The sequence below is a fragment of the Spinacia oleracea genome, chromosome 1 (assembly GCF_020520425.1).
Source record: "Spinacia oleracea cultivar Varoflay chromosome 1, BTI_SOV_V1, whole genome shotgun sequence".
In the NCBI taxonomy this organism is placed as follows: Eukaryota; Viridiplantae; Streptophyta; class Magnoliopsida; order Caryophyllales; family Amaranthaceae; genus Spinacia; species Spinacia oleracea.
The window spans coordinates 118,454,658-118,466,250 of record NC_079487.1 but is presented as its reverse complement, the minus strand read 5'-3'; the positions used below and the strand labels follow the sequence as shown (position 1 = coordinate 118,466,250).

The window sequence follows — 11,593 nt, the reverse complement described above, 5'->3', positions numbered from 1 at the left end:
CTTGAGCCACATAGAGCACCATTAATAAAAAGCGCCTAGTAGTTCTTTAGATTGATAAAAAAAATAATAGAGACTTTAGATGGTCCTAAGGCCCTTCAGAATATGGGTCAGTTTTATTTCAGTGTGTTTTCCTTACTTTCCAAATCAATAAAGGCGTAATATTTTTCCTAAAAATTTTATTCTAACACTAAATAAACACCAAATGTACTTGCAAAATAAAAAAGAAATAATAATAAAGAAGCGGCCCACTATAGGCCCAACAAGCAAAACCCACTCGGTTTTGAAATAATGCCATGTGAACCAGTTCCCGAAACCCACAAAATAAACCACACTATCCCATCCTCAAAACCTAAAAAGCCAACCAATGTCATCATGAGAGCCAACCCATGCAACCCAAAATCAAAAAGAAATCAAAAATTTTAAACAAATGCAAATGTTACCAAAAAAATAAATTCATAAAACGTAGAATCCACCAACAGCTTTCACATAGATTCCATCATACCCTCCACAAAGATCTTCATAAGTTCCGCACCCTAACTCCATTTCCAAAACTGTTTCGAGTCATCAATAGAAAAAAATTAATCTGGACAAAAATGCGTTTTACGCTAACAGTAAAAAAAGCCTCCAAAATAGCCTCAAAATTAACTTTAACTACGAAGCAAAATATCAAGGCACAAAAAAAACGAATTGGAAATAAACGCAAGAACATGTGAAGCAAAAACGTCAAAATTGACCGCCCAAGTTATTTTCAGCGCCCAGGGCTGGGCGCCGAAATTTCTGACGCCCCAGCCTGGGCGTTGAAACTCTCTGCCTGCCAAAAAATTTCCTTTTTTCGAAAAGTGCTCGTCATTTTATCCGCACACAACGGAAAAATAACGAACACTTGGGGGGTACAGTACGTATCCAAATAGGTTTACCAACAAATTGGTCGAATTTTACGCAACCTATGGAAAACGGCAGATGAAAATAATGGCAAATACTTCACTCATTTGACCGATTAAGTAATATGTTTCCACTTCAGGACATATCTACCGAAATCCGGCATACTAGAACTTATTCTAAAAGCTAAGAACTACGCGCGACCTGATTCTGACAAGATACGTAGGCAATCCTTACCAAGGATTCGGTCCAAATAATAATAAAAAATTATATTCTTTGTGTAAAAAGTGTTAGACATATAAACAAAATTGAATGGGAACTAAAAATACGCCTTTATTAAAATATAATAAGAAGGAAAACAAAGTGCTAAAAAAAAAAAAAAAAACACAACTGAAATAAATAAAGGGCACCTACACCCTAGCAAGAACTACACTACTCTAGTTCTTCCGGATCATCAAATAAAGTCTTGTAGAGAGCAATGTTCGCAGGATCCACCCCCACAGTCTTCTGTGCTGCCCCAATACCAATCTCCATAAGAACCGGCTCTTGGACACTAACTTCCAAAGATGTCAAGGCTTCAGAAACATTCTCAATTATAGCCCGCTCAGCCTCGAAGGCACAGGCAATGATGGGAGAAGGATTACTATCATCAACTAGACTAGCCACTGTTTCTACAGGCGGTTGAGCCTTCCTAACCCATACATTGTTCCGGCGACGATCTCCGCGAGAGCTTGCATTTCTTTTAACAACAGCAGACCCCTTCATGTTAGGCATCTTTTTAGGCCTGACACTGGAACGGGGAAGAACTTCCTTTCGCTTTCGATCAGGACGAGCTTTCACAGTCTTAAAACTATAGGTACGAGGTCTGGCAGAATCAGGACCCTCATACTTAACACGAATACGAGGTATCAAAAGCTCAGCCGGCTCCCCATTACGAGCCTCGGCCCTCACATCCTTATCATCGGAACTCATCTACAACTTATAGTTTTCAGAAAGACCCACAAACCCATTTGTAGCTACAGCCCAACGCGGGAGACCATCATAATACCTAGCCCACGCTAAGACCCGTGTTGGTGCAAAGGTCGCTACCTTAGGTGGTACCGTATCAGAAAAGGGGATAGTCTGCCTTAAACCATATTGACGCATGACTCGGTAAGGGAAAATATAAATGGGACAAGATAACCCCAACAAAGAAATATAAACCGATACATCAGACCCCCCTGTCATAGTAGTCAAACCCCACCATGGTACCACCCACTTAATAGAACAAATGCCATAAGTAAAAAAGTCCATTCGGCCTCGTCCTGGCCTTGGTGCAAGTATTTTCGGTTACCCAAAGCTATAGGGCGATAATGTTTAGGATCGGCAGGAGCTTCCAAAAGTCTAAGCCGTTCCGCAAGCCAAATCTGCAAAAACAGGTACGATCGAATCAAAAGAATGAAAAGAAAAAAAAGGGGGCTCCTGGGGCGCAGTTTCAACGCCCAGGACCAGGCGCCAAATATTCCAGCGCCCAGCCCTGGGCGCTGAAACTCAGCCCCAGGCAAAAGAAATATATAAAAATGGCGTATGTGTGCGCAAAGAAAAAAATAGATTACCTGCAGTAATATGGGGCTTCCCTTAAAAATTTTGGATTTGGCATCCTTCTTCAGCTCATCCGCACTCAGCAAAGTCTCAGCAACAACCAACGGCATAATAGAATAGCAACTTTCCATCTGGCTAATCAAGGGGATCAGCCTTATGTCACCGAACTCACCATTATTATTAGACAGCAAATAATGATTCAACAAGCAAAATACAAGGGCTCGAATGTTCAATTTTTGTTCGGTCATATTCTTACTAGGCCTAAAATGATGTTTTACGAGTTTTGCCAAGTTAACCTTATCGTCTACAACAAGTTCAGCAAACATGTTATCATCTAGCCCTAGAAAAGCCCTTATGGTTGTTTTACCCTCTTCAATAGTGCCAGGGGTAACAAGAGTAGCATTAGTAGAATAACCAAGGATCGCAGCAAATTCATCAGGCAAAGGATATATTTCATTGCCCCAAAAGGAAAACACATGATGATCGGAGTCCCAAAAGTTTAGGGCAGCATGCAGAAAATTATAATCAATATTAATTTGTTGTAAACCTAAAAGTGCCTTTAAGTGGTATTCTTTTAACAAAGCTTTTTCTGTGGGAGTAAGGGCTCGTAGCCAACGCCTAACAGTCCGTTGGAGTGAGAAAGTAGGGATCGACATGGAAAAAGCAGTAAATAATTAGAGCACAGCAAAAAAGAGAGAAAGAATTTTAGAGTGGTGGAAAATAAGGACGTACCTAGCCCCTATATATAGCTGAACGCACCCAATAAACATCCTGATCCCATTCGGAAACGTGTTTAGAAATCCGAAAATCAAATATTACCAGGAAAGAACTTTCAGCGCCCACCTCTGGGCGCCGAAATTTTTAACGCCTGAGCTTGGGCGCTGAAAATGCGGCCCAAGGCCCAGATTTCACAAAAAACACGGAATAGGAAAGGACTTAAGACCGTGTTGCTAAAACACGAGGCCCTATTACAAGTAAGATCAAGCCCAAAGCACCTTTAGCTCCCAAATAAACAAAAAATAATAATAAACATTGAAACTTGGTCGAAACTTAGACTCATCTCAGAAAACGCTCATGTACACTTTTCAAAAAAAAAAGGAGCAAGTTAAATATCATGGTCATTCTTCGAAACACCAAAAATATGTGTCGTCAAGTCATTGGTTTTCCAAATAGAAAACGTCTGTCTGTCAAAGGGATAATCCGGGCCAAGCCAAAACCGGATGTCGCCTGAAAACTAAAGTCGCACTCCACGGCTTCACTGAAATAGCACACTACTATAGGAGGTCGCTCGCACATACGAGCGTGACCCAAACATGATTACAAGACGCAAAAAAACAACCGACGAGCCCCGACGCTTGGGGGCTCGCAAAAATGGACTCCAACAAGGAGCGCGCAATCAAAACCACATTCCTAGACTGCGCCACGCGCCATATCATGTGTGGATATATCGTTAAACAAAAATATACACAATGTGGACCCACTTATAGGACACATCTAATTAGGAAATATTACGACCCACCAACAGGTTGTAATCACAAAAGCCCTTCTACATAGGCAAAATAAGAAATTCAAAATGGGCTCGCCCACCCTCAGCGGGCGGGGTCTACGTCACTAGCCGCGCAGGTCCTCAGTTTTTCGAAGAATAAAAGTCTTCAAATTTAAAATAGGCTCGCCATCTTCAACCGGCGGGGGGGTCTACGGCGCAAACCACGTAGGTCCTTATTTTCAAAAAAAAAAAAAAAACAACAACAAAATAAAATTTCAAACAGATTCGTCCACTTCTATCGGACGGGGGGTCCACCCTCAGCGGACAGGCTCGCCATCTTCAGCCGGCGAGGTCTACGTCACAAACCGCGTAAGTCCTTATTTTCAAAAATTTCAAAACAGATTCGTCCACTTCAGCGGACGGGGTGTCCACCCTCATAGGACAAGGTTCGCCACCTTCAGCGGGGCGGGTCTACGTCACAAACCGCGTAGGTCCTTATTTTCAAAAACATCAAACAGATTCGTCCACTTCTATCGGACGGGGGGGGTCCCCCTCACAGGACAGGCTCGCCCACCTTCAGCGGGCGGGGTCTGCGTCACTAACAGCGCAGGTCCTTAGTCGCTGCAGCGATAACTTTTACTGGATTTTCCTTCGTTTTACTTCCTATAAAAACAAGGGTACTGGATTTTCCTTCGTTTTACATCCTATAAAAACAAGGGGGTTTTCTCGTTTAGCCAGCCCTGAAAATGAGAATCTTTAAAAACGTTTTACCTCGTGATTGGGTTTGGCCAGGCCCAATTACACTTTACACCTTTAATTTCGAAAACATTTGTAGCTACTCCCAATGACAAAGTGAGGGAGTTTTCTACGCGTCTTTAGATCCTTCCAATGACAAAGTGAGGAAGTTTCTATACTATCAGTTGACAAATCCCAATGACACGTGAGGGATATGTCGACACTTCAAGTGATGACCCTTAAGTCAAATGTTATCACTCGGGGGCTCGTGAGACCCTCGCAAAACAGGTCACATACACCATGGCTTGTGTGACGCACTCCGTCTAATACTTTGACCATCGTCTTACTCCAAGACTCGGTCAAAGTGGGGGCTAACTGTAGACTCCTACTTTTGTCCCCGTTCCCGCAAGGGAAAGGTTCGATGATGAAAGCATAAAAACTCCACTTGACAACGCATCTCCTATAAAATAAACAAATCTCGATTCCCTATTTCATTTCACCCGAAATCTGCTATTTATGGAAACCTGCTAAAAATAGTAACTACCGTAAAAGGTAGCTTCTAAAAGTGGCAAATCATAAAAGATAGAAACCTGTCAGAATTAGGTGTTGCATTCCAACATAAATCCTAAATGAGATAGAAAACTGCGAGAATCCTATTCCTAATAGGATTCGGAAATAAGAGTTACGTATTAATTAAAATCCTAACGAGCCTAGAGTTCGTAACGGGCCTAGGCGCATTCCGTCACAAATTGATACGCGCTAAAAGACTCAAATTAATCTCAAACTCTACGGATTTTAGAATCCGAATCTGACTAAACAAAAACTGCCCAGACCCTATTTTCAACGCCTGGCTCTGGGCGCCGAAATCTTCGGCGCCCAGGCCTGGGCGCTGAAAATACCTGGGTACGTCTATTTTCCTAATTCTTTGTGGATTAGAACTCTGCAATTCTGTCTTTCCACGAACTCTTCCCTATAAATAGACCCCTAGTTTCGACGTGAAACACACACAACACATAATATACTCTGAGTATTGACTCTAAACCCCATAGCCTAAGCCTCTCGCTGCGAAACTGTTCACGCGTTCTGTCGCAATCGATCCATAAATCGAACAGAACGTATCCTGTCCCATAATCGAGATTCGTTAAATAAAAAGGAGAAATAGCAAAGTCAAAGTGGTTAGTTTTCTGAGAACCGTGACGCACCTCTCAAGGGTGCGTCGTAATGTGTCCCTTTTCGATGATTTAACTGCTTTCCTCGCCCTTTTTATGAACTGTTAAACTAACCTAATATGATTGTTCTATCACGCCTAATAAATATAATATTTTTGGGAAATCGGATTATCATGCTAGGTCCCTTAATGCTATTTAAACCAGATAATCACGATCGAGTTAGTATTATATGTTGCATATTGCTAAAATCAACTCAGATTAGTTTAATAGTTAACGCATGTCCCTTCAATTATTTATGATGAGCTAGTAAGGATATCCTGCCTCTGGAGTTATCGACGAGCGAATTACTCCTCTCGGTAGTTACAGTCCCCCGAACCCTCAATCTCTACCTTGCGGGTGTATATTGAGAGATCCCCACACCAGGGATCACAAGGGAACCTACGGCCGTCGTGGTCAAACATAATTGCACTCCCTTTATGTCACGATAACCGGGTTTTGTCAGTTTTTCTCATTGTCGTTAAAAACTGAATGGCGACTCCTATATTACTAGTCAATTGGGTGTATACTCACAGGAAATCCAATTACACTTGATTGAATAAAAATAATCGTCACACCCACGAGGGACAGGTCACGCATTAGCCTCGCGCTTTTTCGACCCCCTCACACGATCACCCTAGACCGTGAACAGGTACAATACTCCAACTGGGTCGAATTGTTTGAATGTCATGCTCATGCTTTTAATGTTCTAGATCATATAGATCCAAATACTCCGAAACTTTCAGATTTATCTGACACTATGTGGAAGCGTCTTGATTCAATAGTGAAACAATGGATCTATGGTACTATCTCCAACGACCTCCTACAATCAATTCTTTGTCGAGGGGATTCGACTCAACAAATCTGGAACAAACTCAAGGGAATTTTTCAGGATAATAAAAATACTCGGGCTGTTTATCTTGAAAATCAATTCACTACTTTGCATCTAAATAATTTTGCTGACGTTAATTCTTATTGCACACACTTGAAAGTTTTGGCAGATTAGTTAGCTAATGTTGATCAACCACTGACGGAACAAAAGCTAGTCCTACGTCTTGTTGCAGGTCTTGTCAATACTGACTTTGACACCGTTGCTACAATGATACAACAGACAGATCCTCTTCCCACCTTTGAGAATCCCCAAAATCGTCTCTTGGCCGAAGAAGAACGTAGATCCCAGTACACAAGCGGTACACAATCTAGTTTTGTCGTGTAACAAGCACCGCCTACCACGTCACCACCACCACAGCCGCAGTAGCCACCACGAAATTCTGGAGGAGGTGGCGGCGGTAGAGGTGGTGGCGGTCGGGGTAGGGGTCGTGGTGGTAAAGGGGGCCGCGGAAAGGGGCGTGGCAAGGGCAGTGGTGGGCAGCCGCACCATTCAGCCCAGCCAGTGGGAGCCCAACCGCAACAGCCGCAACAGTGGGCCGGTTCATCTCATTCCAATTGGCCTGCCCCAACTCAGCAAGTTTAGTGGGTACAACATTGGGTACCAGGCCCATCCACCATAACAGCCTATCCAACAGCAACATAGGCCAGCCACAAATTTTGGGCTTAATATGCGCCCAGCCCAACTCCACTACAACCAATATGGGCAGCAGCAGTTCCAACCCCCTCAGGCCCATTTTTCTGACTATGGCTCTGATACCATGTTAGATATTGTGAAACTCCGTGAATTGGAGTGATTCTATTGATCGAATATATATAATGGGTTACAACATTAGTCCTAATTGTAGTAGGAAACCTAATGCGACTAGAAGTCTATTGTTCATCAAATATCATAAGAGATTCTATCTCTATCATAACTTATACATGAATTTTTATCCATCTTCACATGTCGTGATACACCAACTGGGACATTCTTTTATGATCCAGTACTAAACAAGAATTAATGTCCCCTTGTACGTGTTGGAAAACCTTTTAGAATTGACATTCCAATATATGATCCTTGTCTATGACAAAAATAGTAACAAATAATTATCAATCATTAAGGAAATCTAACTTTATCGCCAGTTCGCACCCATTTAAGCCGAAATTCACACACATATCTCATAAGCAAAAACACCCAAATATATCAAACTTTCTCAAATTTCGATTAAGCAAACATTAAAAATTAATACTCTGATGTAAAGTAGCAATTACCCACAAAATTAATTTGCTTAATACTGAAAAGAATTAAAGAAAAGTAAATTACATGAAACCTAGCCATTTCACCCTCGACAAGATTCTTAGCATCATCTCACCATGAATTCTACTTCTCTCATTGGTGTCAAGCTCAATAAGACCCGATCTTCTAAAATAGATTAGTAGTTTATAACATCAGTTGACAGATGATTCAATAATTCGGCTAAAAACCCTATAAAATTAAACAATAAACAAATAAAAAGGGATAAAATCAACCATACTTTCATGAATCAAAGCATTAACAAAATAGTATAAATGTACTTTCATTAGTGTAAATATACTACTCCCTCCGTCTCGGAATACACGCACCGGTTCGAGTCGACACGCTTGCCAATGCACAACTTTGACCACCAATATCTTTAACTACATATTATAAAAACTTATGAAATATTAATATTTTGAAAATATATGTTAAGATGAAGCCAACAATATATTATATGCTAACTTTTGTTTTCATATACTAGAAATAAAATTGGGTCAAAGTGAATTATGTGAATAGTGCAAAAAGTCAAACCGGTGCGTATATTCCGGGACGGAGGAAGTATTACTTAACGAATAAATTTAATCAAACAAAAAATTGTACAAAACATGCAATTAACAATATAAAAGACGAAATGAAGAGAAAGAGAAAACCAGTAAAGTTGGAGAATTTGATGCCAGGTTGAGCACGGTCGGCGTAAAGTTCAGCGTTGCTAGGGTCATTCCTTTTCTCTCTAGATCTGTTCCCACTATTACCTTCATTTTTGGGTTTATGGTTATGAGAGAGAAGGGGGACAACGGAAGAGAAAGCAAGGAGAGTGAATTGTGAATTACTGGAACAACGAGATGGTGAGTCAGAGGGTAAAAACGCAATACAAGGTTTATAAGGGTATTTTCGTCGGCACACTACTCTTAAGAGAATTTTGATTTTTATGAAAAGGATTTCAAGTGTATTGTGGACATTTTTTAGAATGTTTCTATTTTTTTTGTGTTAGCATTTTTTAGAATGTTAATTTGCATGTTTTAGCTTTTTAAAGGGTAAAGGTATATATATACTTCTTCCGTTCCGAAAATATTCTAAATAAATAATATTTCGATAATATATCGATACGAATCTAACATGACCTCACATGACTAAAATTTTCTTATGTACGAATCACATCAAACGGCCAAGCTCGAAGTGTGAATAGTATAAAAAATGAATGGTGCGATATTTCTAGAACGGAGGAAGTATATATAGATTTTATTGCAAAAATTATAGTAAAATATAAAAAAAAAAATAACCAAAAATCAAAATTCAAGTAGGTGCAAAATAAGTATAGAATCAAATTAACCAAAAATCTAAATTCTGGGCGACACGTCTTATTTTTAAAAGGCAAATTTGCGAAAGGATTTTTTATAACCCAAATCTTGCGAGAAAGGACCTTATATAATTTTTTTTTTTGTGAAAACACACCTTAATGTAAATTTTTTTTGTGAAAACACACCTTAATGTAATTTTTTTTTTTTTGCGAAAGACAACAAAATGGAAGTTTTCGGCATTGATTGGGCTTTTCCGGGCATTGACTTGTACGTGAAAAGCACGTGTGGCTTTATTTTGCTAACTACACCCAATTTTCCTCCAAAATTCTAAGCTTTAAAACATAAAGTTGGAAAAAAAAATCGAAAAAAAATCAAGTTTAAAATTTAAAGACTCGGGATATAAGTGTCTTTAGCCAAACTTAAGCCACACATGCTGCTCACGTGCAAATCAATGGCAGAAAAAGCTCATTCAATGCCAAAAACTTCCCTTAGGTTATCTTTCGCAAAAAAAAAAATGTTACATTAAAGTGTGATTTCACAAGAAAAATTATATAAGATCATTTCTCGCAAAATTGGGTTATAAAAGAGAGCGATTTCCTTCAATATTGCATAAAGATCCAATAATTCCCTAAATACGTTACTTTTTAAGTTATTTCCCACCATACCGTCCACGTAAGCAAGGGAGAAAGAGAAGTATTTTTTTTTTTTTTTTTTTTGAGCTAATTCACTTTCTGGAGAGAGAGAAACTCTAGAGAGAAGCGAGAGAAAACCTTGCCTTCTCCCCCAAGTTTCCCTTCGGTGCATGATCTCCATTGTGCACTGCTGCCATGGCAAGGAAGTCTGGGGGCAAAATGCAAGGTAGTAAGCATGGCAATGCAAAGCAGAAACCAAGAGGACCTTCATCTGATTCTCAGGCTCTTAGGACTCGATCGATTGAGGAGGTTTTAGGAGTCGAAGCACTGGATTTGACGATTGAAAATGAAATTCTCACCCCCAAATCTGGATTGAAACACTTGCAAGCTCGTTCTGAACTCAGGCATTCCTTCAATGAGTGGATGCAATCTGTTCACAGATCAGCTAACAAGGTGAATAATACTCCATCTAATGTTGACATTGGTACGATTTCCATTCCAATATTGCAACAATTTGATGAAGTAATGACTGAACATGCTGATAGTGTTGATGATGAATTTAGGCCACCTGATCCAATTGAAATGCATCCTGTTTCTAGCCCTGTACAGATTGATTTTAATGATATACAGGATGAGGTGGATTTTTGGAATTCTTCCATAATCTGCTATATTATTGGTGCTAATCCCCCAATACATGTTATGGAAGGGTTTATTAGGAGAATCTGGAAGAACTTTAATGTTGATAAGGTGGTGTTGGTGAAAAAGGGGATCTACTTAGTGAGATTTCTGACTATGGACATGAGAGACAAAGTCACTTCTGGCCATTTTTTCTTTGACAGCAAACCTATGATAGTGAAACCCTGGAGTGTTGATATGGATATGGAGAAGGAAGAGATCAAATCTGTCCCCATCTGGATTCAGTTGATTCTGAATTTTAAATATTGGGGTGAAAAATCTCTTTTCAAGATTGTGAGTCAGTTAGGCAAACCAATTAAGAGGGATGCAGCCACTGTGAGTAGGGATAAACTTCAGTATGCTAGGGTGTTGGTTGATATGCCAATCACACAAAAGCTTCCTAATCAAGTTTCATTTATGAATGAGCATAGTGAGCTGGTTCAGGTACCTATCACCTATGAGTGGAGACCAACTGTTTGTGATAATTGCAAACTAGTTGGACATTCAACCATTGAGTGTAGGAAGGGGAAAACTAAGAGAATATGGGTGCAGAAAAAACAACAAGTTCAGAATCACACAGAAGTGGTGGCACCAGAGGTGGATCAGGAGGGGTTTCAGAGAACTCTCAGGCCAATCAGGGTTAGACCTACCAATTTGGTTCCAACACCAGTTGTTAATTCTTTCCAAATGCTAAATGATGATGGTGGTCACAGTGCTTGCAGTTCTGCTGAGTTGGATAGGGAAGATGACATTGAGGAGGGTAGCACAGGAAGAGGGAACTCTTCCAAATCTTATGGATAGGATATTATCTTGGAATGTTAGGGGTATCAACCTAGCTCAGAAACAGGATACTGTGAAGCATTTTCTTCATAAATATCATGTGGGGTTAGTTGGTCTCCTAGAGCATAAGGTTAAGCTTCCTAACTTAGGGAAGC

General features: G+C 40.1%; 1 protein-coding gene across 4 annotated transcripts; it reads right to left on the bottom strand.

Moving 5' to 3' along the window:
* Nucleotides 1-1,139: 1,139 nt before the first annotated feature.
* LOC130471526 (uncharacterized) lies at nt 1,140-9,013 on the bottom strand. Of its 4 annotated transcripts, XM_056841714.1 has the most exons (3): nt 8,704-9,000; nt 2,475-2,591; nt 1,140-2,285 (listed from the first exon to the last, which is right to left on the bottom strand). In XM_056841714.1, the coding sequence occupies exon 3, from the start codon at nt 1,849-1,851 to the stop codon at nt 1,312-1,314; it is 540 nt and encodes a 179-aa protein (XP_056697692.1). In that variant the 5' UTR covers nt 1,852-2,285; nt 2,475-2,591; nt 8,704-9,000; the 3' UTR covers nt 1,140-1,311. The 4 variants fall into 4 exon arrangements, 1 of the variants encoding a protein (XP_056697692.1); XR_008932080.1 differs by lacking the exons at nt 1,140-2,285; nt 2,475-2,591 and adding an exon at nt 5,943-8,433 and having other exon boundaries at nt 8,704-9,013; XR_008932082.1 differs by lacking the exons at nt 1,140-2,285; nt 2,475-2,591 and adding an exon at nt 5,943-8,242 and having other exon boundaries at nt 8,704-9,013.
* Between the last annotated feature and the right edge of the window lie 2,580 nt (nt 9,014-11,593).